This window comes from Bicyclus anynana, chromosome 3 (assembly GCF_947172395.1).
Source record: "Bicyclus anynana chromosome 3, ilBicAnyn1.1, whole genome shotgun sequence".
NCBI classification, from domain to species: domain Eukaryota; kingdom Metazoa; phylum Arthropoda; class Insecta; order Lepidoptera; family Nymphalidae; genus Bicyclus; species Bicyclus anynana.
In genome coordinates this window covers 16,376,351-16,403,349 of record NC_069085.1, presented here as the reverse complement: position 1 = coordinate 16,403,349, position 26,999 = coordinate 16,376,351, and the positions used below count along the sequence as shown (strand labels likewise).

Genomic DNA, 26,999 nt, shown 5'->3' with positions numbered 1-26,999 from the left:
AATAAATGAATTTTGACTTTGACTTTTGACTTTATTTGTATCGATCAGCATACAATATTTGGCAATGTCTATTAAAAGAATTTTTAATAATACGTCAGTAAAACTAGTATTAAAAAGTAATACAAAATGTAGTTTATTAAAGTAGAACGAAATTGTCGGCCATTACGATCTTGCCAAAATTGTGATTGGTCAAAGGTTTAGCACAAAGGAGGTACCGATGCGCGATGCAAGTTAAAATTAATTTTCAATTTCCCATTTCCCGTCCGATGGGCGGTTCATTTTTATTCCTTTTTCATTCATTGTACGATCTTTTGAATGGAAATTGCATTGTAATCTGGTGCCACATTTTCGTGAAATGTATCCGATACATGATGAATGTTTAATATTTTTATCAATGTTGGAGAATTCAAATTAAAAACTGTCAAAGTAAACATAACTGCGTCATTGCTCTGGTAGTTCACCAATTACAAAAATTTAAATTAATAATTGAGAATTATACAATGAGAGATTTATTGTAGTTTTTGAATTTATAACTCAATTTATTAACTCGCTTAAAAACTTAATCTTACTTATCTTATCCTAATCCTACTAATATTATAAACGCGAAAGTTTGTATGGATGTTTGGATGTATGTTTGGATGTTTATTACTCTTTAACGCCGCTACTACTAAAGCGATTTGGCTAAAATTGGGAACCATGATTTTTTCCGTTATGAAAAATAGCCTTTGTGTTAATCTAGAAAAAAATCCATTTCCACTCCAAATTTCAGCCAAATCGGATTAGAAGCCGAACAAACATCAACACAAACTTTCGCGTTTATAATATCAGTTTGATTCCAACTTGGCACCAGTTCAAGTGCATACATTTTTTCAATTAAGTACCACCCCATAGAATAAGGTTGGAACAGAGCTCCCACAATGGGGAGGCAATTACAAAATAACACTAATCCCCGACCCCGGAGATATCTGACACGCGCCCTTCAGCGCTCTATGGTGATGAAATCAAACTTCAAGAGCCATATTGCAGTTAAAACTTTAGTTGTGACCTGTTTATGACCAACCTTTACAAAAATAAATAAAAATAAAATTGTTGAACCACACTATTACAAAATATTAGTAATTCTTTTAAAGGTAATTGCATACGTTTTTATAATAAACTGTCACATGAATCCACGGAAAGGTCTCTCAATAAGTTCAAACTTTGTATCCAGTTTAGAACCCTCGTAACTTCAATTTTAAATTTTCGACTAATTATTATCACCATTATGTATACCTGACGTTTTGAAAGTGCTTGTAAACTAAGCCTAATTGAAATAAATGAAATTTGACTTTTTACGAATGTCCATAATGTACAAAATTTTATTTATTTTTACCCACGACGGTACGGAGACGTTTGGAGTGAGAGTATGTTTGTGCAAACCAATGTTGCCATTTATCTCCGAAACTAATAGTCCGATTTCGATGCGGCTTTTAGTGATTTGATAGCTGGTTCATAGATGGAGCTATAGTGACTGCACAATAGGGGCACTTCAGTAAAAATTAGTTTGTGCAAAAAATAAAGTACTAGCCCTGTTTTAATATAGTTTTCAGTGATGGGTTTGCGGTTGATTACTTTTACCTTCTTCAAATATTTTTTTAATTTTTTCACTCATTTAAAAAAAATGTTAGTTTCAACAATAGTTTAAAACATTGCTTTGCACATTTTAAACTCATTCATGATCGTTTTATTACATTTTAAATCGAACAGCAAGTCAGAGCAAAGCTGTACAAAGTTTTCTTTACTTTGCAGTAGATTTTTCTATATCAGACTAAAATACACTTTACATACTATATGTCTACTGTTATTGTATATTTTTTTTGGTGGGTGGTAATTTCCGGTTAATTCGAAAATAGCAAAATCAATTACTATTAGGTATTATTCAAATTCTTACCTATTAAACATTATAATGATGAAAAGGTCAAAGTACCTACTTAAATATTATTTTAAAATGCTATTTGTTTTTATAATTTAACTTAAATATTTATTTATATCGATAAAAATGTCAAGTATTGTAGGTAATATCGCAAAGAATAACCAATGCATATTAAAGGTGTTTTGAAAAATATTATTCTGTTGCGATATTAAAAGATGTTTTTTGCAATAATAACAAAATCTCAAGACGAGATTACACAGAGCAATTAATATTATCGTGGAATACAGCTGTAATCCTGTCCGGGCAATAATTTCCCTGGCAGACATCTGATCCCGGGCATAATCCGATTTGCCTGATCGAACACCGGGCGTTATTGAGTTTGTCCATTATTTCTCTACGCGACTATCGGATACATTGATTTTTAATGGGATTGCATGCTATGTTGCATCTATACAAAATTGCAAATTCGTTGTACTTTCTTTCGATCTTACTACTTAATACCTAATTAAAATTAAGAAAGAGCAATATGTGGATTGCAGAAAAGGGAAAGTTGTAGACTCTATTTTAAAAAATTAAAGATATTTACTGTGACATCCCTATATATATTTGAAATCGCATTATTTCTGAGAAAGTGAATTTTTAACTTTGACATTTTAATATAAATTTATTCTTTTGACAATATGATGTAAATTGATTTTTGATTCATTTATTTTTTATTTGTATTTTCTTTTTTTCAAATTAATTAATATTGTTCTTCTATTCATTATTAAAAGTAATTTCTGGAATGACATAATATTTACTGTAAATGTAAGTAATATAATATTTTGCATACCAATCGGGCGTGATACAGAACAGATTATATTTATTTGTTACGACCTTGTAAACTGTATCGGCAAATAAAGGATTGTATTTGTATTTGTAAAAAAAATATAAAAACCTGACTGTCTAACCTGAGGGCCTAGTGGCAGTTTGATACTGTTACTATCGCGTTATAAACGCGAATTTCTGTGGAATTGAAACTGCGCCATCTCGTGGCATTGCTGCACAACTGTTTCAATTCCATATATATTCGCGTTTACGTCAACGCGATAGTAACAGTATGCAAATGTTGAAAACTTCCACTAGGCACATTGCCCGCACCTAGTCAGCCTCTCGTATTTTGTATTGCGATTAATAAATAACATTTTTTTAATTGTAGGTTTTATTTAATATGGCCATGATTACCATTTTGAAATCCTCTTGATGGGGCCTTAAATTGGATACCCATATCGCAATATTCAAAAAAAAATCACCTCGAGTCTATAGCGTTTCTTGTCTTCCGACTCATTTGTCTAGCCTTGACAATGTATTGGTCAAATCCACAGATTAATCAATAATATACAGATGGAGCGTACGGAACACGACGGTGTCATACTCGTCACGAATACGAAATTCAAAAACGAGTACGTTCTCTTGTCAGTACGATACGAACCGTCGCATCAGTAATTTTCAATATTATTTAACAAAAATGGCGTCTTGTGTTTTTAAGTATTTTAAAACTGTTCCCAAAAATTAAAGAAATAGGATGGAGTATTTCTTATTGGTTATTATTGATTATTAAATTATTTACGTAATTGCTGTTAGTGTTCAATTTTGAAATACTAATTATGGAAAAAGTTTGTATATATGCGGATGTCAAGGAGCATGACTTTTGTTTTTTTTTGTGGGTTGCGCCGGCTTCAGCACGCAGTTCGTAAAAACTCTCTGTGGTTACTCTGTGGTCATGTAAAAAACAGCTAAAGTAGATGTCTATGCTACATGGCAGTAATACTATACCTAGTATAAGTATTCATTTATTAAACTTTTCAATATTATAATAGTTATTTAATACCAAATTACTTGCAGCATTGTCACAAACTTTCCCTTTCACGTAAAACCTATTTGTTTTCCCTTTTCACTGTTTGCTGGAATAAACACCATTGTGGTATGAAATATGTACAATATATTATTTTAATTAATAATTAATGTTATTTATTTTCAAAATAACAGATTTAATTAATTAAATTGTAATATTTTCCTATATCAATCTTGGAATGGCTTGTTTTCCTCATTTATCGTATCAGCTAACGAACGCACGACTTCAAAATCAGCGTCTGACGCCTATTTATACAACTATTTATTTATTTAGCTTACTAACTACTAGAACCAGAAACTGTGAGTGCCAGACCTCATTTTATGAAGACCTCTCTGACGTAGTTAGTAGTGCCATGGTTATATAGTCCTGGGTTTTATTCCCATTCCCAGGACGTGCAATTTAGGATTTTATAATTTCTATAATGGCATATGCCTGGTCTGGAAATAGGTATCAGCCGTGGCTAGTTACCACCCTACCGGTTAAGAGTATCGCCAAGCGATTTAGCGTTCCGGCAGTTTTTTTTTATTATTCATTACAAATTAGCCGTTGATTACAATCTCACCCGATGGTAAGTGATGATGCAATCTATGATGGAAGCGTGCTAATTTGTTAGGAGGAGGATTTTTTTTTTATTGTTTACAAGTTAGCCCTTGACTACAATCTCACCTGATGGTAAGTGATGTAGTCTTAGATGGAAGCGGACTAACTTGTAAGGAGGAGGATGAAAATCCACACCCCTTTCGGTTTCAACATGGCATCGTTCCGGAACGCTAAATCGCTCGGCGGTACGTCTTTTCCGGTAGGGTGGTAACTAGCCACGGCCGAAGCCTCCCACCAGCCAAGGATGAAAATCCACACACGGTCAAGTCGCGGGCGTCCGCTAGTACCTTCTAAAATATCGATAGACAGCTAAAAAAGGTACTTACCTCACTAAAGTAAAGTGAAATTATTTAACTAAAGGTCAAAAGTACGTATTCCAAAGCGATGTACCTTTCCTCAAATTTCCCTCTGATTTGGACGCGTGTACATCGATCATCACCGATGGAAATCCAATTTGGCACTGCAACTAGACGCCCCTAAATGAGTTACTGGCGACACGCGCCTCTCTATTGGGCTAACCGATTTATTTCTGACAGCGCAACTGTGGTGAAATTGAACCCGAATCGGCTTTGTGTTGCGAATGTTATGAAATTCCTGGTGAAACTGTATTTGTCGATGAGTTTAACTTGCCTTGGCTTTTGGTCCATTCTAATATTCGGTATAACTTGTTCAAAATATTAACTTACCTAAAAGAACATTGCCTTGTACAGTTTTCTATTTAATTAATACTAGCTAATGCTTGTCAATGTCAATCAGTCATACAATAAGACAAGCAGATGCATCATTTCATATATGTAAAAATGAAAATTTGTTTTTTTTATGTTTTATTGAGTGCATCTCGTTATCAACCCTGCAGAGCTCGCTCCTCTCAGGATGAGAGTTAGGCCTATAGTCCACCACGCTGGCCCAATGCGGATTGGCAATGGCATATTGAGTGCATACCCTGATAAGACATCTTGTGCACGTCACTGAAGACATGGGGTGCCAATGGTAAAACTGCTAAATCTTCGCCTAATTGCATATTGTCTTTAAACTGAGTATGCTAAAAAATAAACAAATTTCTAGAAAAGAATAAAATAGGTGTTTAATAGAAAAAATATTTTTAGATTGTTATCACGGGTCAGACATTAAATTAACTGTCAAAAACAACCGATACTTACCAGCGAAAAATGCGACCATAATATCTAATTTGTACCTATAGGTTTAATTTTATCATATATACTGACGCCGCGCGGTTTCACCCGCGTGGTTCCCGTGACCGTAGGAATACGGGGATAATACATAGTCTATAGCCTTCCTCGATAAATGAGCTATCTAACACTGAAAGAATTTTTCAAATCGGACTAGTAGTTCCTGAGATATTATAGTATATATGTTTCCCATTTAATGAACAGTGTAATAATTTCCCATATGAGCAGTAACTCGGTTGCCTATTACACCAAACGAGAAAAAAGTAACCTCAGTGTTCGCTTGCAGCACATGTTGTCACAAAACAACAATAAAATGGCATGTCCTTGGCAGCATCCCTACATCCGCTTCTCACACTCAGCGTCCACGCATTAAATCTTAATGCGTAATAAAAATTAAAACTCCTGGCTGACAATTACACCGATGCGTAACATTGCATTCGATGAAGATTTCAGTACCCGAATTCGTTGACCAATTAATTCAAATTGATTTATATCGAATAGGCTAAATTTACGAGATTACAAATTCTAATAGCCGTGATATGACCCCTGCTTCCGATTCCGGAGGGTGTGGGTTCGGATGCGGTCCGGGGCATGCTCCTCCAACTTTTCAGTTGTGTGCATTTTAAAAAATTAGATATCACGTATCTCAAACGGTGAAGGAAAACATCGTGAGGAAACCTGCACACCAGAGAATTTTCTCAATTCTCTGCGTGTGTGAAGTCTGTCAATCCGCATTGGGCCAGCGTGGTGGACTATTGGCCTAACTCCTCTTATTCTGATAGGAGACTCGAGCTCAGCAGTGAGCCGAATATGGGTTGATAATATTGAGGCTAAATTTACGAGATTACAAACTTTAAAAATGTCACCTTTTGACTTTTTCACGACTCTGCCACAGTTTCAGTCGGCTAGGAAGAGGAGGCAAGCAGCTTAGTAGTCAATTGCCTACATATTTTTTTTAAATATTGGATAGAAGCAGGCGTTAGTATACATATATATTAGTTTCACCCAGGTCCGACAAAATACTCTCTACGTACGTTTCACCCCGAAACGACGTTGTCGCATGGGTTCGTCGGCTTTTCGCGGATCATAGCAAAATAAATAATTTAACATATATTCATATTCATATATTTTTTTTTTATTCTTTACAAGTTAGCCCTTGACTACAATCTCACCTCATGGTAAGTGATGAAAAATACCGACCGAATTGAGAACCTCCTCCTTTTTGAAGTCGGTTAAAAAAGAATATTTAATTTTTTATTTTTTTAATTTAATTACTTGTTCCAAAAGTTGTAACAGCTTCACTGTGCTCGTAACCCTGATTACGCGTCGATGAGAAGGCTCCCCATTAGGGTAATGGCGCACACGTGGCTGCAAATCCCTTCGCCGTATAAAAGGCGATTTGCTACCCGAATTCATTATTAATGACTCCTTTGAAGGCTCAACGAGATTGGTTGACTGCAAGGATTTTTAGAAGTGATGAAGGTTCATTTGTTTGTTTCATAATTTTACACACAGTTTTGGAATCAAGTAGGTCTATTACTTGAAACACTACCAGTGGAAAATGATACATCCAACTAATTCACTATCTTTGACTGAGACAGTGTCGATTACTAACTCTATGTTTACCCGTGCATAAGACGAAATTTTATAAACATTCTTTCGTTGTGCAAGCCGTTAAGTTATGGAATGCTCTCCCTTTGAACATACGGCAATCAAAGACACTGGACATTTTTAAAAATGACGTAAAGACTCATTATCTGGTACAGTAAAGACGATCTGCAACTATTATTTCTCTTCAATATAATGTATTTATTAGTATATTTTGATATGTATTTTATTCATTACTGTAGGTATTTGTGTAATATTGTTTATGTATTAGGATGTAAATTATTTGTATGTATGTGTATGGTATTATATCGCGCGCGACTTCATCCGCCTTTAGACCTCCTTAATCCGGCCCTCTCGCAAATTTCTTTCTTTGCGGACGTCTACTAACTATAAACTACCTCCCTGCCAAATTACAACTTGGTACGTCAGTCGGTTTTCGATATTTTGTGATGAGAAGTGAGTGTGAGTGTTATATAAAGCAGGGACCTTTCGCTTTTATAAGATAAAAAACATACATACAGCCGAACGTAATCCTCCTTTTATTAGGAAAAGCATTAATATCATCATCATCATGATGATGATGATATTTAATCATCATCATCATCATCAGATGCTGATGATGATCATCATCAGCATCAGATGATGATGATGATGATTAAATATCAATCTTTTGGAATATTTGTATCGGAAAGTTTGGTTGTGAAAATAATGTAGGTAAGGAAAACGTTCGCGCGGAAGTGAAACTTACTTTAAGGAAATTTGTAAATAAACTAAAATTAGTCACCATTTATTGGAAATGGTGACTAATTGTAGTTTTTGATCTAATGACGGAATAAAATTCAAAATACGTCTTGAACAATCGAATCTTGGTTATTAGACTAATACTGTTAGCGAATCAAGATGTAAAAAAACATAATAAAATAACAGTTGTAATATATCTTACCTCTATTAGTATTTGTCTGCTAGTGAACAATAATGTAAAAAAAAACTTCAATTGAAATTAGGACAACAATTTAATGCTACAGAATTCACCGCAATATAGTATAAGTAACATAACATTCAATATAAGTAACATAAAAACTAAAGTTAGAACGACCTTCTCAATTAAACGCGACGCTAAAACCCAACAGTCCACGCCCAAAAAAAAAAGAAAACAAACCACGCATCGTCAACATTGTCTATGACCCAACAGGCACTAAATCTTAACCCTATTAGAATCTTCCTGTCGGCGAATTAGGTTGTGAAATGAGCGGCGTGGATCAAACGCCGGCGTCTCTCTGACCAATGACTCGGACCGTTGCTTGCGTCGTGAATCATAACTGCCGATGGGATTGATTGAAACGCCACCGTTTACGATGATTTTGTACTTACATTCAACTGAACCTCTGGACTCATTTTTTTTATTCGAAGGTCCAGAGGTTATGAGATATTTGGTTCGAATACTGGGTCGTGTATTTTTTTTTGTAGAAAATATTCATAATGCAGTCAATCGCCAAAAGTAGAGGAGGTTCATCGCTACAATCACGACCGGAGTGGTCGTGATTGCAGCGGTGAATGCCAAGAGTGAATGAAGAAGAATTAAGAAGAATGATAAGAAAGTATGCTCAGGAGCAGTCAGAGTTGGGATGTCTGTGGACGTCTTTATACTTCGAAAAGCTGTCGCTTGTTGGTTTTCATTAATAGCTGATGGTGATGAGTAGCCCGCCAACACGAAAATTATTAAAAATAGATTAATAGGTAAACTAATTTTTACATAGGTCGAAATTCTCTATATTTATCACTCACCCAATACAGTACCAAAATTTATATATTTAGCTAAAATCCATCACTGTTTGAGTTTAATATTTTTTTACTTAAATTGGTCAATAAATTATAATTAAATAAACGGAAAAAATATACTGAAAACAAAATCATATTTTATTGATAATAATATTTTATTCTCGTTAGGAAGTAGGTATAAGCACACCACAGCTAATTTCTCAGGTCACCAAGTGGTCGTACAATAAAATCATATCGTAAAATCCCGTGAGACGTAATAAATTGTACTTGACTAATAACACACAAGAATCGGGAAAAAAACATAGTGTAAGCAGATGCTTACATTATTTTATTCTCCGATTCTTTCTTTCGAGTTAGGGTATCTGCACTAAAACATTATACAGAATCACGTTTCATTGATAATATTTTATTCTCGTTAGGAAGTAGGTCTAAGCATATCCCACAGCTCATTGCTAAGGTCACCGGCGCAAGTGGTCGTACAATAAAATCATTTCTGAAACCAAATCCCGTGAGACGACGCCTCAGAGAATTGAGGTCAAAGTCATCACGCCATGGCGCTTAGTATCAATACTTCACGACACCATCTATTCTACATATATAAATTCGTTTGTCTTGTTAAAACACACAGACAGTTTTTTGCTTGCTGTTATCACACTAATATTTAGGCGAAAGTTACGTATGTGTATTGTTTTTTTTTGGTTCGCGCTGCAAATAATAATGAACGTATTTGACTTAAATTTAAAATGGGATGGATTATAAGATAAGATAACATAAAGTTTATTAGATAAAATAATTACAAATCAAGAAGTAAATAAAACAAAAGTAAAATCTGTATAGCGTATGACGTTTTGTATCAATAAAATTAAACACAAAAAATATACAATGAACAAAACAAAGGTTTTACTTTTTTTATCGCTGTCTTAATCCACCATGATCTTGAGCTGCCAGCATCCAGCAGCGACTTATATTCCCTTTCTTTTCCTTATAATATACTACAATACAATATATTACAATACAAATAATTGTTTAAGGAAAAGAAAATTATGACAAACGTAAAGCGACAGTTGAAAAATAGCTCTGTACCTAATTTCAATTTATAGGTATGTTTGGGAATTCCCAACAAGTTAAGCGTTCTATGTTTACCGGTATCCTTAATGAAATGTCGACTTACTACATATTATTTAGAAATGTATTTAATAAGCATTTATATATTTCTCTTTTTAAAGATGTTTCAATTATTATTAATAAAGAGCTGTTCATGCGCGTAATATGAAGCCTTTTAAGATGTATTTGAGATCACGAGTTATAGAATAAGACCGCCTACGTCGATGTATCAGAATGAATCACTGAAAACCTCGCAGAGTTCATTATATGTATCTACGAGTATGAAGAGCTCTTAGAACTAAGAACATGGAACTAGTAACACAGAGTACAACAATATAGTACAAGTACTGGTCACTGGTTTTCAATAGCTTAGCTAGAATTTGAAGTATTTATCTTAATATTACTACAAATATTTGATGGATTTAGTTGTATGCAGTGCAGTTTTTGGTGATACAGCCAGTCCAGGAAAGTATTTTCGCCTTTCTTATTTCTTCCACCGAACAGCATTGCTCCGATCTTTCAGTTTAAAGGACATTTTCAGGCACATGAGGAATAACGTATAGCGTTATAAGGGTCATTTGTATCGTTCGTTAATTATTTATGTTAATAAATGGAAGATTGAAGTACAGTGATAACATTCAGACTACTACAGGCAAGCCTTACCACACTTTGGCTAGTGGCTTTGGCATAGGTGAAGATAGATACAATCGATATGCGTTTGAATGTGCGTAGCCACTTATCGTAAGACAAATCCAGAAGATTCATAAGCATCTCAGTGTTGAAGTTAATAAGACAAAACGAAGATTGTTCCTTGCCTATCGCTTATAATTTAAATTTCCTAAATTCCTTGCTTTACCAGTTCTATTACAGTCGCAGTTCGCATAAGTTTATAATAAAGAAGAATTATCAATGTAGCTTCATTACTCGTGACTTCACAGACGCGATATCTAATGGCAACAAACATGTTGTAAGTATCACTGTGAAACTGCATAATTTTGCGACCGCAATTTTTCAACGCAACGAACAGATTATCGCCTCTGTAAGGTAAGATCTTGAGGCAGGAAAGAGATAACTATACGTATTCGTGGCAAAAGAAAACGGGCAGGCAAACAATTGCGTCCAATTGAAATTCTGCCCTGTAGAAAACATTCAATCACGCGCAATTAACACCTCTTAACCCGTTCAGTTGTTCGCACGGTAATCAGCTTCGGGCACAATTTAATTGTTTCTGAAACTTTTTCGAAGGTTTCCTACCTCGGGTTTAAATGAGGACTATCTGGAACTCTTCCCTGACCGCGTCGTTTGCATTGTAATTTAGTGATGTCGCTTTAAAAACAGACATCTATAAATTTTTCTCAATTTTAAGTCGAGCGGAGGGATACAATGTTTTTTCTGATTGATTATTGACGTCAATAATGTAAATAATTGTAATTAATATTGTTACCTCACAACTTCGGCATTTATTAAGTTATTAACCAACTTTGAAGTTTCTTGAAGTTTGAAATCACTACCAGTTGGCTTGGCATCGCCTTTAATCCGATCAGTAGATAGGACATAGGCACGATGTTATCCATCGCTTTTGAATGTGATACCCAATAAAACCGAATTTTAAATAAAAAGCCGGATTTTTTAAAAGATTTAATATAACGAATACATTTTACTAACTTGCTCAATTCTTGCCCGGTTACCACAGCTGGGCAAGATTGGCATTGACATATATGTAACCAAAAAAAATTGACGCACAAAAAAACCAGGCGAAACCTTTATTAAACCCTCGATGTGCTACTTTAATGTAGATTAAATTTTGTGGGAACAATCAATTTAATATGAGTGTTTTTATAATGGCGGAACCATGGTGTTCATTTCAATGACACAAAAAGCGACATTCACACAGGCACAGGGACATTGATGAGCCACGATTTAATTCACAACTAGATCTTAGATCAATTAGAGCACATGACAAACATTGTGAGTCAACGCATGCGTAGGAGTTGTGCCGTGGGAACCGCGGCCGCTTGATTAGACGTGGGCTAGACAGAAGGATTTTGTCATTCGACTCACTTGGATACAAATTTTTGGTCGTTTTTCGGATAACATCAATCGGACGAGATATTGAACACAAGTTTGCATTTATGCAAAAGTTGAATCATCATTATTATCATTTAAATAGCCCACAACCGAGCTAGGCCTACCTTTTTAAAGGAGAAAGGTTTAAAACTTAAACCCTGCCCCAATGCGGGTAGTCAGACTTAGGGTGGTAGGTAATGTTAGCATGTCCGATGTTAATCATCATGACAGAGACAGACGGCTTAATTCACGTGCTCTCCGAGGCATTTTGAATGGTGGGTAAACTCCATATCCTCTTATCTTAAGAAAGAAAGCCTGACCTTGTAGCAGGCCGTTAAATAGGCTGATAATGATGCCTTTGCTTCAATACAAATTCAAAATGAACAAGAACAGTTCCATTCTATGGTGCCGAGAACTTAGTACGTTACTAACCAAGATTACACAGTAAATAACTAATTAAGCCTATCAATCAACAACTTCCTCTATTAGGGCGATTGTGTTTGACTTCATAGAACAGATTAGGTATGAAGTTGTTTTAATTAACGCAACTTTGTTCAACAAAAATGCTCGTATATCGGAGTATTCAGAAGTCAGGAAGGACTGACCCTGACGACCTCGTCTCTGTTATGCAAATAAAAAGTCTTGTTGTATTGACATAAAGAGCCTGTGTATAAACGAGATAACAGTACCTAGTAGACAGCGAGTCACCAAGATAATGATAGCATACAATGGCGAATAGGATAGTCGTAATTAACATAACTCAGGGAAAAATAATCATATGTAAATAAACATATAAATTGGCAAGAATTTTTTCTTGTAAAATAGGGTTATATTGTAACTTAATTTTGTGGAATATTATGATTTTATTCTAGATCCTTTTTCTTACGTCATAACTTTATGTAATAAAGTTTAAACTTAGAATAAAGTCGTACGTACTTTATTTTATTGGCTTTGTTTTATTTTGGGGATGCACAAAGATTTTTTATTTCAAGTCGTTATAGTTCATCGTACATACCGAGTTATAGTGAAGTATTATAATATTTAGTAATTAGGTACCTAACTTACAAGGAAGGATTTCATCAAAATATAGATTATATTTAATAACGTCTTTTTGGCACTTCCTGTTTATAATTATTAATTAGCATGTGATTTTCCTCCTCGTGGCTGAATATTTTTTATTTCAGTGCGAAATTGACCTAAATAAGTGCGAATATTTCAAATTTCCCTTCTAATTAGATTATTTCGAATATTTTAAATTATTATTATTACTAGGTAAATCTATACTAATATTATAAAGCTGAAGAGTTTGTTTGTTTGTTTGATTCAACGCCCTAATCTCAGGAACTACTGCTCCGATTTGAAAAATTATTTCAGTGTTAGATAGACCATTTATCGAGGAAGCTATGTATTATCCCCATATTCTTACGGGAACGGGAACCACACGGGTGAAACCGCGCGGCGTCAGCTAGTTATTAATATTATTCGAATTAATCTAATTATTGAAAGGTAATTGTAATTGTAAGAAAGCCAAATTATGTACATGTAGGATGTAAGCCTTTTAAACGCAGCTGTTACTGTCTGTTTTTCCCCATGTTCAAGTCTTTAAGCAACACTATTGGACTGATTTTCACACAAAATTCATAGATTTATACAGTTTTCGTAAGTTGATTAAAAAGGCTATCTTTATGGACAGCTTATTAAGCTGATTTAAAAAAGCTAATATCATAAGGTTAAATATATTTTTAAAGAAAATTCGTTATAACTTTTTTTAAATATGACAAATATTCCCATTATCCTCCAAGTCCTAATGTAAAAAGATTGTATCAGGAGTAGGTACGACAAATTGTCCAACAGGCGGGGTTCAAATCACGACCTCTCGGTGATGAATCCGACTGCATTACTGTTAAGCTATTTTCCACGTTAAACTATTGCAAAATCATTTTCTGTGTGATGTAAGCGGTATTTGTTTGACATGCAACTCATCAACTGCGTAGCGCGCGAGCTTCCGCTCAGTCCTCTAGATTGTCATGAGTGGGTCGTTGTGGCAATTATAATACGCTCCTGTGCGCCGGCCACCCAGGCGAGCTGTAATCAAACACCCGGATTAGGAAATTAAACCCGTAGAAACGGCTGCAACACAACATTTTTTTGTCATCTTCAAAGAAAATGGTCTAAAATTGTATGAATCTAGGGATAGTTAAAACATATAATATTAAACTATTTGATTATAAAAACTCATTTTCATTCAGTGTAGATCTGTCGAACTTTTTACTATTGATTTTTTGCTATTCATGGATTCAATTCATTAGACAACTTTTCTCATTACGACACGTTTTAATTTATGGGTAACAACAACAGATATACTAGTATATCTACCAAGTAAATTATTTTTAAACAAACCTCTCTATTCATTTAACAACTCCAATCGAACGATTTGTACACCATCCGTATTATGTGTAGAGATAAATTAACCTTACAAACGATCTTTGTTTTTCTCACCACGTAATATGCTTCAAAATGCATTGCATTGTTTTATCCGTTTTGTGGACTGTCCCGATGTTTATAAAGTCTTGTTCAAATGGACAATTAAATAAGAAGTAGAAAATAATATAGATCTTCATTATTTCTGCTAACTTAAATAGCAAATCTTAAATAATATAAATAAAATGAATATAAATTTATTTTTGGAAAGAGAGAAAGTGAGTGAGAGAAAAAATTTAAAATTTTTAAAATAAAAAAAAATATTTAAAACCCAACTAAAACGTTTCTTTTCTAGTTAAAATAAGCGAAATATCTGTGTTAGTAGCGGTCATGAAAATAATCTAAAATCCAATTTTAAATTATCCTAATTTAGACACTAATCCATCCGCCTTTTTATCAAACTTGAATTTTTAAAATAAAGTACGAAAGATTTCATTTTATGTTATTATTTACTCGGACCAAGGTACGTTCGGAACTCTTGTAACTTTAATTTTAAGTAATAGATCAATTATTATCACCATTCTATTTAAGAATTTAATATTATTACTTGACATTTCGAAACATAAACCTAATCAATATAAATGAATTTTGACTTCTTTTTATAACATAAATTAATACCATCAACATATTTTCATAGTTAGGAACATACATAGAAATATCCAACAAAATCTATATCGTGTCACCCATGTGAGCCTACCCTAACGATTCATTGAATGAGTTCGCTCCCATTGATAGCTGATGGTATGAAGAGTCGATTGTCTCTCAACTAGCAGTAATTGATGTCGTGCGGTGCTGTTTGATGTTGATAAGAGCGAAGCTGGCATTTACCTTTATCACAGTTTGACTTTCATCGCAAAACCGTAATCGTTACTTGGAATATTGTCGGTTGTGCATTTTCACATACGACTTTTTTAATGGGACATCACAAAAACTTTGATAGTTCTTCGTCATCCAACAAATAAAAAAAAATATATATTTTAATAAACTTGTTCATGTAGTCGCTACCCTAGGTACTGGGTTCGAGGTCCGGTCACAAAGCTTGTAATATTCTCAGTTGTATCCAAGATTCGACAGTGGAAAAAGATTTTTGACTACAGAATTCCTAAATATTACGATTATATTTTAAAAGAAAACGCTAATTCTAAAATTGTGCCTTACACCACAATGCCTACTAAGCACTATTGTAGTGTCTGTGTATTTTTTTTTTTAATTTTGTGTTTTTAAAGTCAGCTCGTTATCATGAGTCCCTATGTCTATCTATGCAGTGGCGTGCACAAAATTTATATCTAGGGTAGGCTACATTAACTAGTAAAGAAAATATTAACTACAAATTGCAGAAAACGGAAAACTTCTTCTCCAATGCAAGTTCGTAATGAGACTTCAAGGTAGGCAGTACCTTTTTGCATTTATGAAGTGCATGCCACTGTACTGTATATGTCTATTTAGGCTTGACAACTCAGTTGATAACGCCGACTATAAGAACACGTCACTTATTTTGCGCCTATCAACTTAAATCGTAGGATAACACACATTAGAGTTTGCTAAATAGCAATAATTGGTGCCAGAAATAAACAAGATTGTACAAGTAGTACTTCCCTGTAACAAAAGGTACAACTAAAATACTGCGCCAACGTGACCTTGAATAAATTGTAACACTTCATAAAAAACCCCATTCACTTAAGTATCGAATGAAACAATCATCTCATAAAGCCGTATTACACTTTATTATACCACTTTGTTCGCGGCAAATGTAAAAAAATTGCATTTTACTCGATAACAATTGCAATAAAAGCCAATCGTAATTGGTGTCCGCGGGAGTGCCGCGAGAGGGCGCCACCGGCAGGCGCCGTCTGATAGATCTTCATTCGTCACTTTATTGTTTTTGACTGTGCGCCGTTGATATAGGCAATCGAAGATCATCATGATATTAATAACCAGTGTGCCTAGTGGCAGTTTTCAATAATTTCATACTGTTACTATCGCGTTGACGTAAACGCGAATTTATATTGAAAATTTATATTATAATTGAAACAGCTGTGCAATAGTGTCACTAGATGGCGCTGTTTGTATTCCTTAGAAATTCGCGTTTACGTTAACGCGATAGTATCAGTATAAAACTGCCACTAGGCCCTCAGTGACGTCTGGCTCGTCTGTGAAGATATGCACAATCCAATTTTTTCGTATTGGCTATCTGTTCACCTAGACATGAACAGAAAATAATTTAAATCCTTGTGACCCGTTTTGACATTTGGAATTGGGTTTATTAACCATTCCAGATAGATAGTAAGTAAGTTCGTAGAACAATATGGTTAGTTTAACAAATGCACGTAATGTATCTAATGTAAAGTATACCTAAGCATATTTTGTATTGGAGTTTTGCCCGTCAATAAAATAATATTATTATTTAACAACGAAGCATGCGGTTTTGTACCTGTATGCTGTAGGACAATTTTTATAGATATTTGCACAATTTGTTGTCTGAACTATTTTACAGTAAGCTAACCGTTTCCGAAAAGGCATTTCGATATAAAATCTGAAAGAAATTTGCATTATTATGTACGCATAGAATTTGTGTAGAATTGTAACTTCATTATAATAGTGTCTTTAAGTTCATATCAACTTTCTCCAATAAGCATTTCAAACCAACTTCTGAGTTTACCACTCAGAAGTTGTTATAAGAAATTAGTATACAAATAATTCCGTATTGTGTGTAAGGACAATAGAGTTTTCTATAGTCAGGTCTATAAAAATAATATGTATTAGGGTTTTTGTTTAAAAAAACCCTCAATATCTGAAATTAGGAAGTCAACGGTTTTGCCATACCCTATTTATTGCCTAGAAGAACACAGAAAGTGAAGCCCTGTGCCTTATCTCTCTGAACAAGAATTGGATAAAAGATTGAAATTGGGCATTTCTCCTATGTAGAAAGTTTTGAGATTGTCCGCCGCGACCGAAGTCCAGTCCAAAGGACAATCTTTTTTTTGTTATATCCACGTTAGCTTGTAGGCTAATATTACAAAGCGCGCAATTAATTAAACTAGGCCTCGGTATTTAGTGCCTAACACTATTTATAGATGCAATTTTAATTAACCTTTCTCCAAGTTGCTCTGATTCCATTTCTAACGTGTTTGTTTACGCCGTAAATCACGCTCTACAGACGTGACAGTCTTTATAGGCCGATATACAATATACAATAATATACTCAGAGGCACAATTATCTGCCCACTTTATTATGACGCGAGTATATTAAAGTGGGCGGATAGTTGTGCCTCTGAGTATATATTATAGTAAGTAGTGAGCATTATCAGACTATTTTATAGATCCACAAAGACCTCCCTCGATGTAACAGAATTGTTATGGAGTTTTGACCCAACACGCTGCGCCAATACGGTTTGGTGGGTGATAATCATTCTTTAATGACCACTGTCAAATATTATCGATATTACCCGGAACCGAGGCACGGGGAGAAACACCACTTACTTTCTGTTTTGGGTTGAGAAAAGTTTCGACGTCGATTCACTTTCTACGATCGCTAACGCTTCGAAAACTAGAAAAATGCTATGCGAATAACATTTGCTATCGACAGGTCACGTGATCAAGATCTGTCATTCTCATACATTTTTCTAGTTTTCGAAGCGTTTGCGATCGTAGAAAGAGAATCGTCGTTCCACTTGGCTACAAGGGCTGGTTTCCGCGACTTACCAACGGGATATACTCGCTCAGCATTCTACTTACATCGATGCCTACTTACCTATGCGGAGTCACATTAGCGATTTAGCGTTCAGGTACGATGCCGTGTAGAAACTGAAAGGGGTGTGGATTTTCATCCTCCTCCTAACAAATTAGCCCGCTTCCATCTTAGACTGCATCATCATTTACCGTCAGGTGTGATTGTAGTCAAGGGCTAACTTGTAAAGAATAAAAACAAAACATGTGTTTTCTGTGGTGGAGCCATGTATGACGTAGCTAGCTGCCCCAAACGTAATTGATATAGTAAGTTGATATAGTAAGTAATAATAATTGGCGCTAAAAATGTCATAGGTAGTCAATAACATAAATATTAAGTATCATATGTATTGAATCTTCATTAATTTTTTTCATTAATTTCAATAATGAAATTCATGAAACTGACACTTTTTCTGACCCGGTGTCAGCGTGATAATATTAAAATTGGCAGTAAACTTGGGCCTTGACAGCACGTGGCTGTGTAGTGTGAGTTATAAACGCGAGCGATTTCGTTTATTTAGTACATAAAATGCAATAAATATCGCCAAAGCGTCACAGTTTTTTCACCAGTTTCTTTAGTGTTAAGCGAAAGCAAAGATAACGCTGCGTAAAGTTTGTTGACTTAGCGTGCACGACGCTAACTTTGCGTTTGAAGTTAGCACTTAGCACAGCATTAGCATAGCGCTCTCAGCATTATAATTGTTTAGCTAAGCGTAATGAGGTCTTGCGTTGTGCTATGAAAATCACTTGATTTTCATATAGTTATTTCAACGAAATAACTTTATTTCGTTTTTATTTCTACTATTGTTTTACTTAGTTCAAGTACAAGCCTGATTACTACAGCATTAATCGCTTAAAAGCCAGATATGTTCCAAAATAGTCGATTATTTCTTGACATACTCTGCGTTTTACTGAACGCGAGCCTTAACACCTTCAAAGGTCACTGCCTTCACGCTAAACTTAGACTTACATATATTGCTATACGAGTCATATATTTTCCGTAACAAGAATGCCTGTTTTGCGACCTTCATTTTCCACGTTACTTTTTGTCGTCAAGTGCGAATTGCGAAAATGAAACGATCACTTTAAAAGCTTAATATGATATAATAAAGAAGACGCAAGATATATTGTGGTTCAGTGTAGTGGTTCCAGAATACGACAAAGTTGTAGCGAACATATTAATAACCAACAACCACTTTATATATTTTCAAAGTGTTTGGACCACAGCACGCGACAGGAAGCACAATTGGCGCAGCGAGCGGCAAATTAGCGTTTCGCCCGGTCGCCGGCCATTCCTGAACGTTGGCGCCGCTCGCCTCGCGCTGCGTGGTACTTCTGAACTGACTGGCTGTGACTAAATTAGTCGATGATACCTGTGCATTTTATTTAGCGCGAGCTTTCAGTAACATACTGTTCTTCTTCTCTATATGTTTTCAAAATGTTTGGACCACAGCACGCGACAGGAAGCACAGCACAATTGGCGCAGCGAGCTACAAATTAGCGTTGCGCCCGGACGCCGGCCATTGATTCCTGAACGTTGGCGCCGCTCGCCTCGCGCTGTGCGGTACTGACTGACTGTGACTCAGAGATAGTGAATCATAGAGAGGTCAATATGTCGTTTCATCATAGACTGCACTATCATGGCATCAGATTTTAGACAAATGCAATACGATGCATCAGTGTACCACACAGCGTTGACCTAATTTTTGCCAATGTTTATAATTTCGTGAATAGTAAAGATTGTTTATTCTTATAAAACTATAAACCCAATTTGTAGCTATGGTTTTTGTTATTAATGCTTCGGAACCTATTTGACATTATTTTCACTTTCTAATAAAATAGTTGAGAATAGTAGTAGTTTCCATTATAATTTAATTAAAATTGAGCCTATAGATATCATTTTGCAAGACGATAGAAATGTGCAAGATGAAAAATTTCATCAACGATAAAGAATAGTTCACCTTCTAATTCCTTTGTATTATACTAATTTATTAATTAGCTATCGAAAACAATACAAAGGAATGTGTTGCCTGATTTAACAACTTTATAATGGAATAGGTAAAAATAGTAAGAAATAATTATCTCAACCTAACAATAATCATGGAAAATGAATCAAGCGAAAGAGTCTAAAAGTAACAAAATAATTGACGCTGTTAGAAAATAGCGATAGCTTACAAAGTAATCTACCAACCCGCTGACCTATTGACTATTTTGGCCTTTAATATCAACCTGATAAAATAAACATCAAATCAATTAAGAAACTTCATATACTGTGATACAGTACAATACAGTAGGCACCGGTTGACATTTGTTACATACAATCTCAAAATTCATAATTCATTTATTTCAATTTGTCTCAGTTTAGCACTTTTGAAAGGTCAGTTCTATTTGTAAAGATTCTACCACCGGTTCGGAAGGCGGGTATTAAGTACCTATATATCTAACGTCAAAGATAGTGAATTAGCCTGGTGAGCTTCCAAAGATACAGTGCACGTGTAAATGAGGTCTATACAACCTGTGACTCAAGAACTGTGATAGTGAATCATAGAACGAGGGTCAGCGTGGATGTAACCCATTTGGGCAAATAGTGAAGGAGCGACTAATTCTGCGTCGGTGTTGTAAACAAGAGAACGTAATTTAGCTTTAACAACACATAACTATTTGCGTTGAGAACCACTTGTTTCACTATTAAATAGGAACATCAAACGTTAATGATGAAAGAAATGTGCAAATTAGTAGTTATAGTGAGGTATTATAATTTAAAGGGACATGTCCCAATTTTGTATGGAAGCTGGGCCTTTATTCCGAGTGTCCTAAGCACAAAAAAAATATTTTTATCTTAAAAGAACATAAAATATAGGGCTTAAATCCTAAAATAAATTGTTTTTTGGAACTCGCATGTCCTTTAAAACCAAATATCTGATCAAGGTTTGCTTAAAATTAAGGAAATCTTTAGTACTTTGAGTTGACCTTAATGTTGTCTCATTTACACTCTAATAATAATTTTTCTTTCATTTATTTATTTGTCCTATTTTTTAATTATTAACAACGCTAATAAAATACAAAATATAATACCTACAACAGAATAAACAAATCTTATTTTCTATATTTATTTTAGATGAACTTTTAACCAAGTGTTTTTGGCAGAATCTAATTTAACCTTTTGCTGATCTACTACAAAGAAGCAGACTAATTACCAAGTATTAGTAAAAACCTACTTTAACATTAAATATATTAATTAACAACTTATCACGTTAAAAACCTACAAAGTAAGCCTACTTTAAGGAAATGCATTTTTGTTTGATTTCAATAGTACTAGATATTACACGTTCAACTACTTCAACACGTAGTAATGTTTAGTGCCCTAAATAGGCCATTACTTTGATTCAAGGTCCTAATTTATCAATTCACAAGACCCCCGAGTGTCAACTATGGGTCATCGCACTGGCGCCAACAAATCGTTTACTTCCTCGTGGGCACGAGCGAATTATGCGTTTCTTATTCTTACTTTTGTTTATCTATTGAAAATTGACAAGCGAGCAAATTATACGTTTCATTGTTGAAGTTTATTTATTAAAAGTCGATGGGCGAGCTTTTACTTTTAATTAATTTTATTAAATACCTTTATTAAATGCTATATTATACCATCTTAAATAATAAAGTCTTATAGAAAGTTTAAGGTCCCTAAATGTTCAACTAAATCTTTTAAAAATTAATACATACGAGTACAATAAAACAATAGAACTTTATTCTAGCTTTTTGTATGGTTGTATTTAAGATGGTATAATATAGTATTCAATAAAGGTATTTTGTAAAGTTAATTAAAAGTAAAAGCTCGCACATCGACTTTTAATAAATAAACCTAAGCTAGAATGAACATTCATGTAACATTGTTATATTTTCTGTTACATTGTTATATTTTCTTACGTACATGTTATACCTATAAGTCTTTACCTACCCACAAGGTCTACATAGTTCTAGTATCAATAATGAACTAATTTTTTTTTAATCTTTACAAGTTAGCCCCTGATTGTAAGTGATGATGATCTAAGATGGAAGCGGGCAAACTTGTTAGGAGTTGGATGAAAATCCACATTCCTTTCGGTTTCTACACGACATTGTACCGGCACACAACTAGCCACGGCCGAAGCCTCCCACCAGCCAGATCTTTAATCCACCGCGTATACCACTGCGCCGCGGAGGCCGTCAAATTAATTTTAGGTATCCTTTACAAAGCGCGCACATACACATATCTTCTTGGAAGTGCGTTTTAGAACACGCGTCGTAAATTGAAGTAATTGCAGGATATTTGCCTGCGGAACCCTAAATCATGTTCGTCCAATATATCAACATTAGGTCGTGTCGTCGCCGTGGCGCCATGGAATCGCTCTCTTCCTCGAGGATGCACAGATTGCCTGCTGTTATGGACCTTATCCTGTTTCCAAATCCGTCCGTCGTCCACTCAATAAATCTCCTGGTCACGAAGGAAAGACGTCCTTAATTTGCATGTTATTGTAAAACTCTTGACGACCATAGGCGTATAAAGCGGGTGGGCTGAGCCCACCTTAGAATGGTCCAGGGCCCAACCTAGGATACTGGGCTACCTATTGGAAATTCTATGATGGACGCCGAAATACTAATAACTACACAAAATATAATTATAAATATCAAATAATAACCATTACAATTTATAATAAAGAAAAACCTATGATAAAGATTTTGAAAAATATTATATAAATTTTGAAAAACATTATATTATAAGACAATTTCTGATACCTACCATAGAGTCATAGACACATAGAATAAATAATAAAATAAGTCGAGTCATTTCAGAGGTTTGCGTCCACAAAATTATGTTAACGAAATTATATTGAGTGTCGACATTGATATGTATTTGCCACAACTTTTAAATATGACCAATACTCCCATTCCCCTCCAACTATTAGGAGTGGGTATGACAATATACAAACGAAGCGGGGATCGATCCACCAACCTCCGGTGATGAGTCCGACCGCTTTTACCTTTGAGCTATTGAGGCTCTGAATAACCCATCTGATAATGCATTTGTAATCTCAAACTTAAAACATATAAGCCCAACCCGTTCAATCATTAATAATAATTAAATAAATATTCTAAGTAAATAACATGAAAAATTCTAAATGTAAATCTTATCGGCACATTTAGGTAATCACTGCTACGGTTGCCAGATAACGACGTGTAAATTACATTTATCGTGTGTAATTGCGTGTAATACCGTGTATATTTGATAGGATAATGTCACGCGTTCAATTTTGCCACCAAAATACCGTTTGATTGAATCGTTTGCGTATTCTATCGGAAATTACGTAATGGACGTAAAGATAATTAATTTCGCCGTTCAATACAATTTTGATATTACCATTATAGTTTAGTTTTATCTACTTTTGAGTTTCTTATCGGCTCTTCTCAGCAGTACCTCCCAAACCGGTGAAAAGGTGGTATGGTGATAGGGACAAATAGTACAACTTGATGTCTCAAAAGTGCTTGTAACTGGACCTACTTGAAATAAACGTGAAGTCCACCAATCCTTACCCCCCGGTGACGCTGTTGAGATCCCATAAAGAGCCTACGGCACTTACACAATCAGAAAAAAAAATCTACCAATCCGCATTGAACCAGCGTTGGTGACCTAACCCTTCTCATTCTCAGAGGAGACTCAAGCTCAGCAGTGACCCGAATATGGGTTGATAATGATGATGATGATTCATTTAGTATAAAATCTAATGACAGTGTATTGTTCTCAGGTGTATCAGCCAGTGAAGCGCTCAGGAATGGCATCTGTCAGTCGCTATGGGCTCCAGCGACGCGGCCCGAGCCTTCTCCCCACCAGCATATGGATTCTTACACTGTTAGAGGTAATTATATTGATGAAATATTAGGTAAACAAATTTAAACGTGGTCTCCTAGATTACGTTATATACTCGTAAGATAGTGGTTCAATTTTTAACCGACTTCCAAAATAAGGAGGTTCTACGTTCGGCTGTATGTATTTTTTGTTTAATTGTACCTTACATTTAAATTATGGTAATATTGATGGTGGGTCCGTGGTGTATCCAAAGAGTGGTAGTAGTTAAGGAAGGAATGACAAGAATATGAGATTAGTATTCACGCAGAAGACTTGCTATTATAATCATATATATATATATATAATCAATCAATAATAGTATTACTATTAGATATGCCACTAGTTCTTCAAACTGAGGCAAAAGACGCCCAATTGTCTTACTTAATTTCATTTACTTGCATAGTTATTTAAAAATAATAATAGGTACCTCAATATTTTCGACAATGTCGAGTTGAGTGTTCAGGAAGTGTAAAAACTATCTACACATAAATATAATATTATAATGTAAGTAAACACAAAATTGTGCATATGTGCGCTCAAGGGCTCCTATTTCGGGGCACATACAAAGGGGCTAGGGGTTACGAACCCTGCGACTACACACTATCTATTGTGTTATAAATCTATTATCTTATTCTTACTTTACATGAAAATATTTTTGGTGGGATTAAATTTAATACGTAATTAACATCAAAAGCTATCGTTTACCAGTTCCATGTGGCGCGGCACCTGAAAGGCTTCTAGATTTAATATAAAAACCTCATAAACACGTACACCCACTGAATTTCCAATAACATTGGCCCACAAATCCCACGGCTTCAGATTTAGGCTGACAGTATCTTATCTCTGCCGCATCGAACGGCAAAATTGCGTTTGTTTTATGACTTTGATTTGCTGGCGGCAGCGTCAAAGCTTGTCGTTGATAGCGACAGTTTAACGTGGCTGTTATGATGGTTGTAATTCATCTATCGAACACAAATTTCGATATCGCTGATAAGAACGGTACACTGTTGGCAAAAAAAGTGAGTGTTACGTACTCTTAACACGTAGGTAATCTTTAGGTATATTATTTCAGTGTTACTCAGTGAGACCGTTAAATAATTTACTTAGCAAATATTACCTACTGCCAGACGCCCGCGACGACGACTTAGACCACTTTGTCTCTTTGTAGAATTGATGACAAAAACGAAGTATTTGATACAAACATTTTTGACAATGAATCAATAAATCTGTGAGTATACTAATTTCGCCGGCGCCTATAATTGATCTGATCAAACTATGGGAGGATCGAAGAATAGGTTTTAATAATATTTTTCATATTGAAAAAACTCAACTCAAAAGTTTCTGTTATTTCTTACATAGATGGCTAAGTTGACTAATTTAGTTTGTCTTATGACGTCACAATCACATTATACGTCGTCAAACCCATATTCGGCTCACTGCTGAGCTCGAGTCTCCTCTCAGTCTCAGAGAGTAAGGCCAATAGTCCACCACGCTGGCCCAATGCGGATTGGCAGACTTCACACACGCAGAGAATTAAGATAATTCTCTGGTATGCAGGTTTCCTCACGATGTTTTCCTTCACCGATTGAGACATGTGATATTTAATTTCTTAAAATGCACACAACTGAAAAGTTGGAGGTGCGTGCCCCGGACCGGATTCGAACCCACACCCTCCGGAATCGGAGGCAGAGTTCATATCCACTGGGCTATCACGGTACCATCACATTATACGATAGTGTATAATAACAAAAATAAAAAAAGACTACAAGTTAAAACTAAAAGTCGCGAGACGAATTCTATGAACGTTATGTAATTTTATAGAAAAGTATTGATGGTTTTAGAGAAGTTATAATGTAGTGTTTTGAAGAACTTATCAAATTTTATTTGCTGTCCCTCCTCAACTCGGTCTTGGCACGTTGTAAATCCGATTTGGACATGTGTACGCTTGTAAGTAAACATTAGTTTACAAGATAACGCCGCACCGTGTGTTTGGAATGTATGGATTGTCTAACATTATGGTCGATTCCAGGGATCGGTTATTGAGTTGAAAAAATTTGGACACTTTAACAATATACTTACTCCAAATAAATATACTCCAATAAACTCAAGCACCTTTCCAGTTTACTAGTCATATTTCACAGCGAATGATGACGTAAATGCATTTTCATCATCTGGATAATTTGATAGCAAATAAATCAAAGTGATTGCTTGATTGAGTAAATGCTTTAATTATAATGGTTACATACTTATTGAAATTTGATGATCAAGTTGTGAAGTTACTCACAACGAAACAAACTCGATTGAGTTAAATTATGAAACTAGTTCATATTTATGATTAAAGATTAGATATACAATTGTGTCTATCAATTTCAGTTGATCATAAAGAACAACTGTTATGTAACTTAACGTAGTCAAATTAATGACGATGAACTACTGGTGCTTTTCAACTTTAGAATTCAGAATCTCTGTCCTCAATGCAATACCCTTTGCAATTGAGATCTAAACTGAGGGTACATTGTTCCTTTGGTCGTGAAGACCCTTGGGCCATGGAGTCGCAGAATTCCTCTGAATTATTTCACCGTGACTAGTTGCCTCGACACATCTTCTGCCTCCAGTCCAGGCTGGCTTATTTTTTGCGCAAATGACGAGTCTGAACCTAGATATGTCACCATAATATATTGTACTCTATATCATTATAAAAATGTCATATTCTCAGTGATATTCTGGATATAAGTTAAAAGATCTATTACTAAT

At 34.9% G+C, this 26,999-nt stretch overlaps 1 protein-coding gene across 1 annotated transcript in view; it reads left to right on the top strand.

The window, feature by feature from the left end:
• Nucleotides 1–26,999, top strand: part of LOC112048732 (zinc finger protein Gfi-1) — an 82,334-nt gene that overhangs the window by 4,855 nt on the left and 50,480 nt on the right. Inside the window, exon 2 of the mRNA XM_052891213.1 lies at nucleotides 24,145–24,255. Coding sequence (XP_052747173.1) covers nucleotides 24,145–24,255 — 111 coding nt within the window. The remainder of the gene's footprint in view (nucleotides 1–24,144; nucleotides 24,256–26,999) is intronic.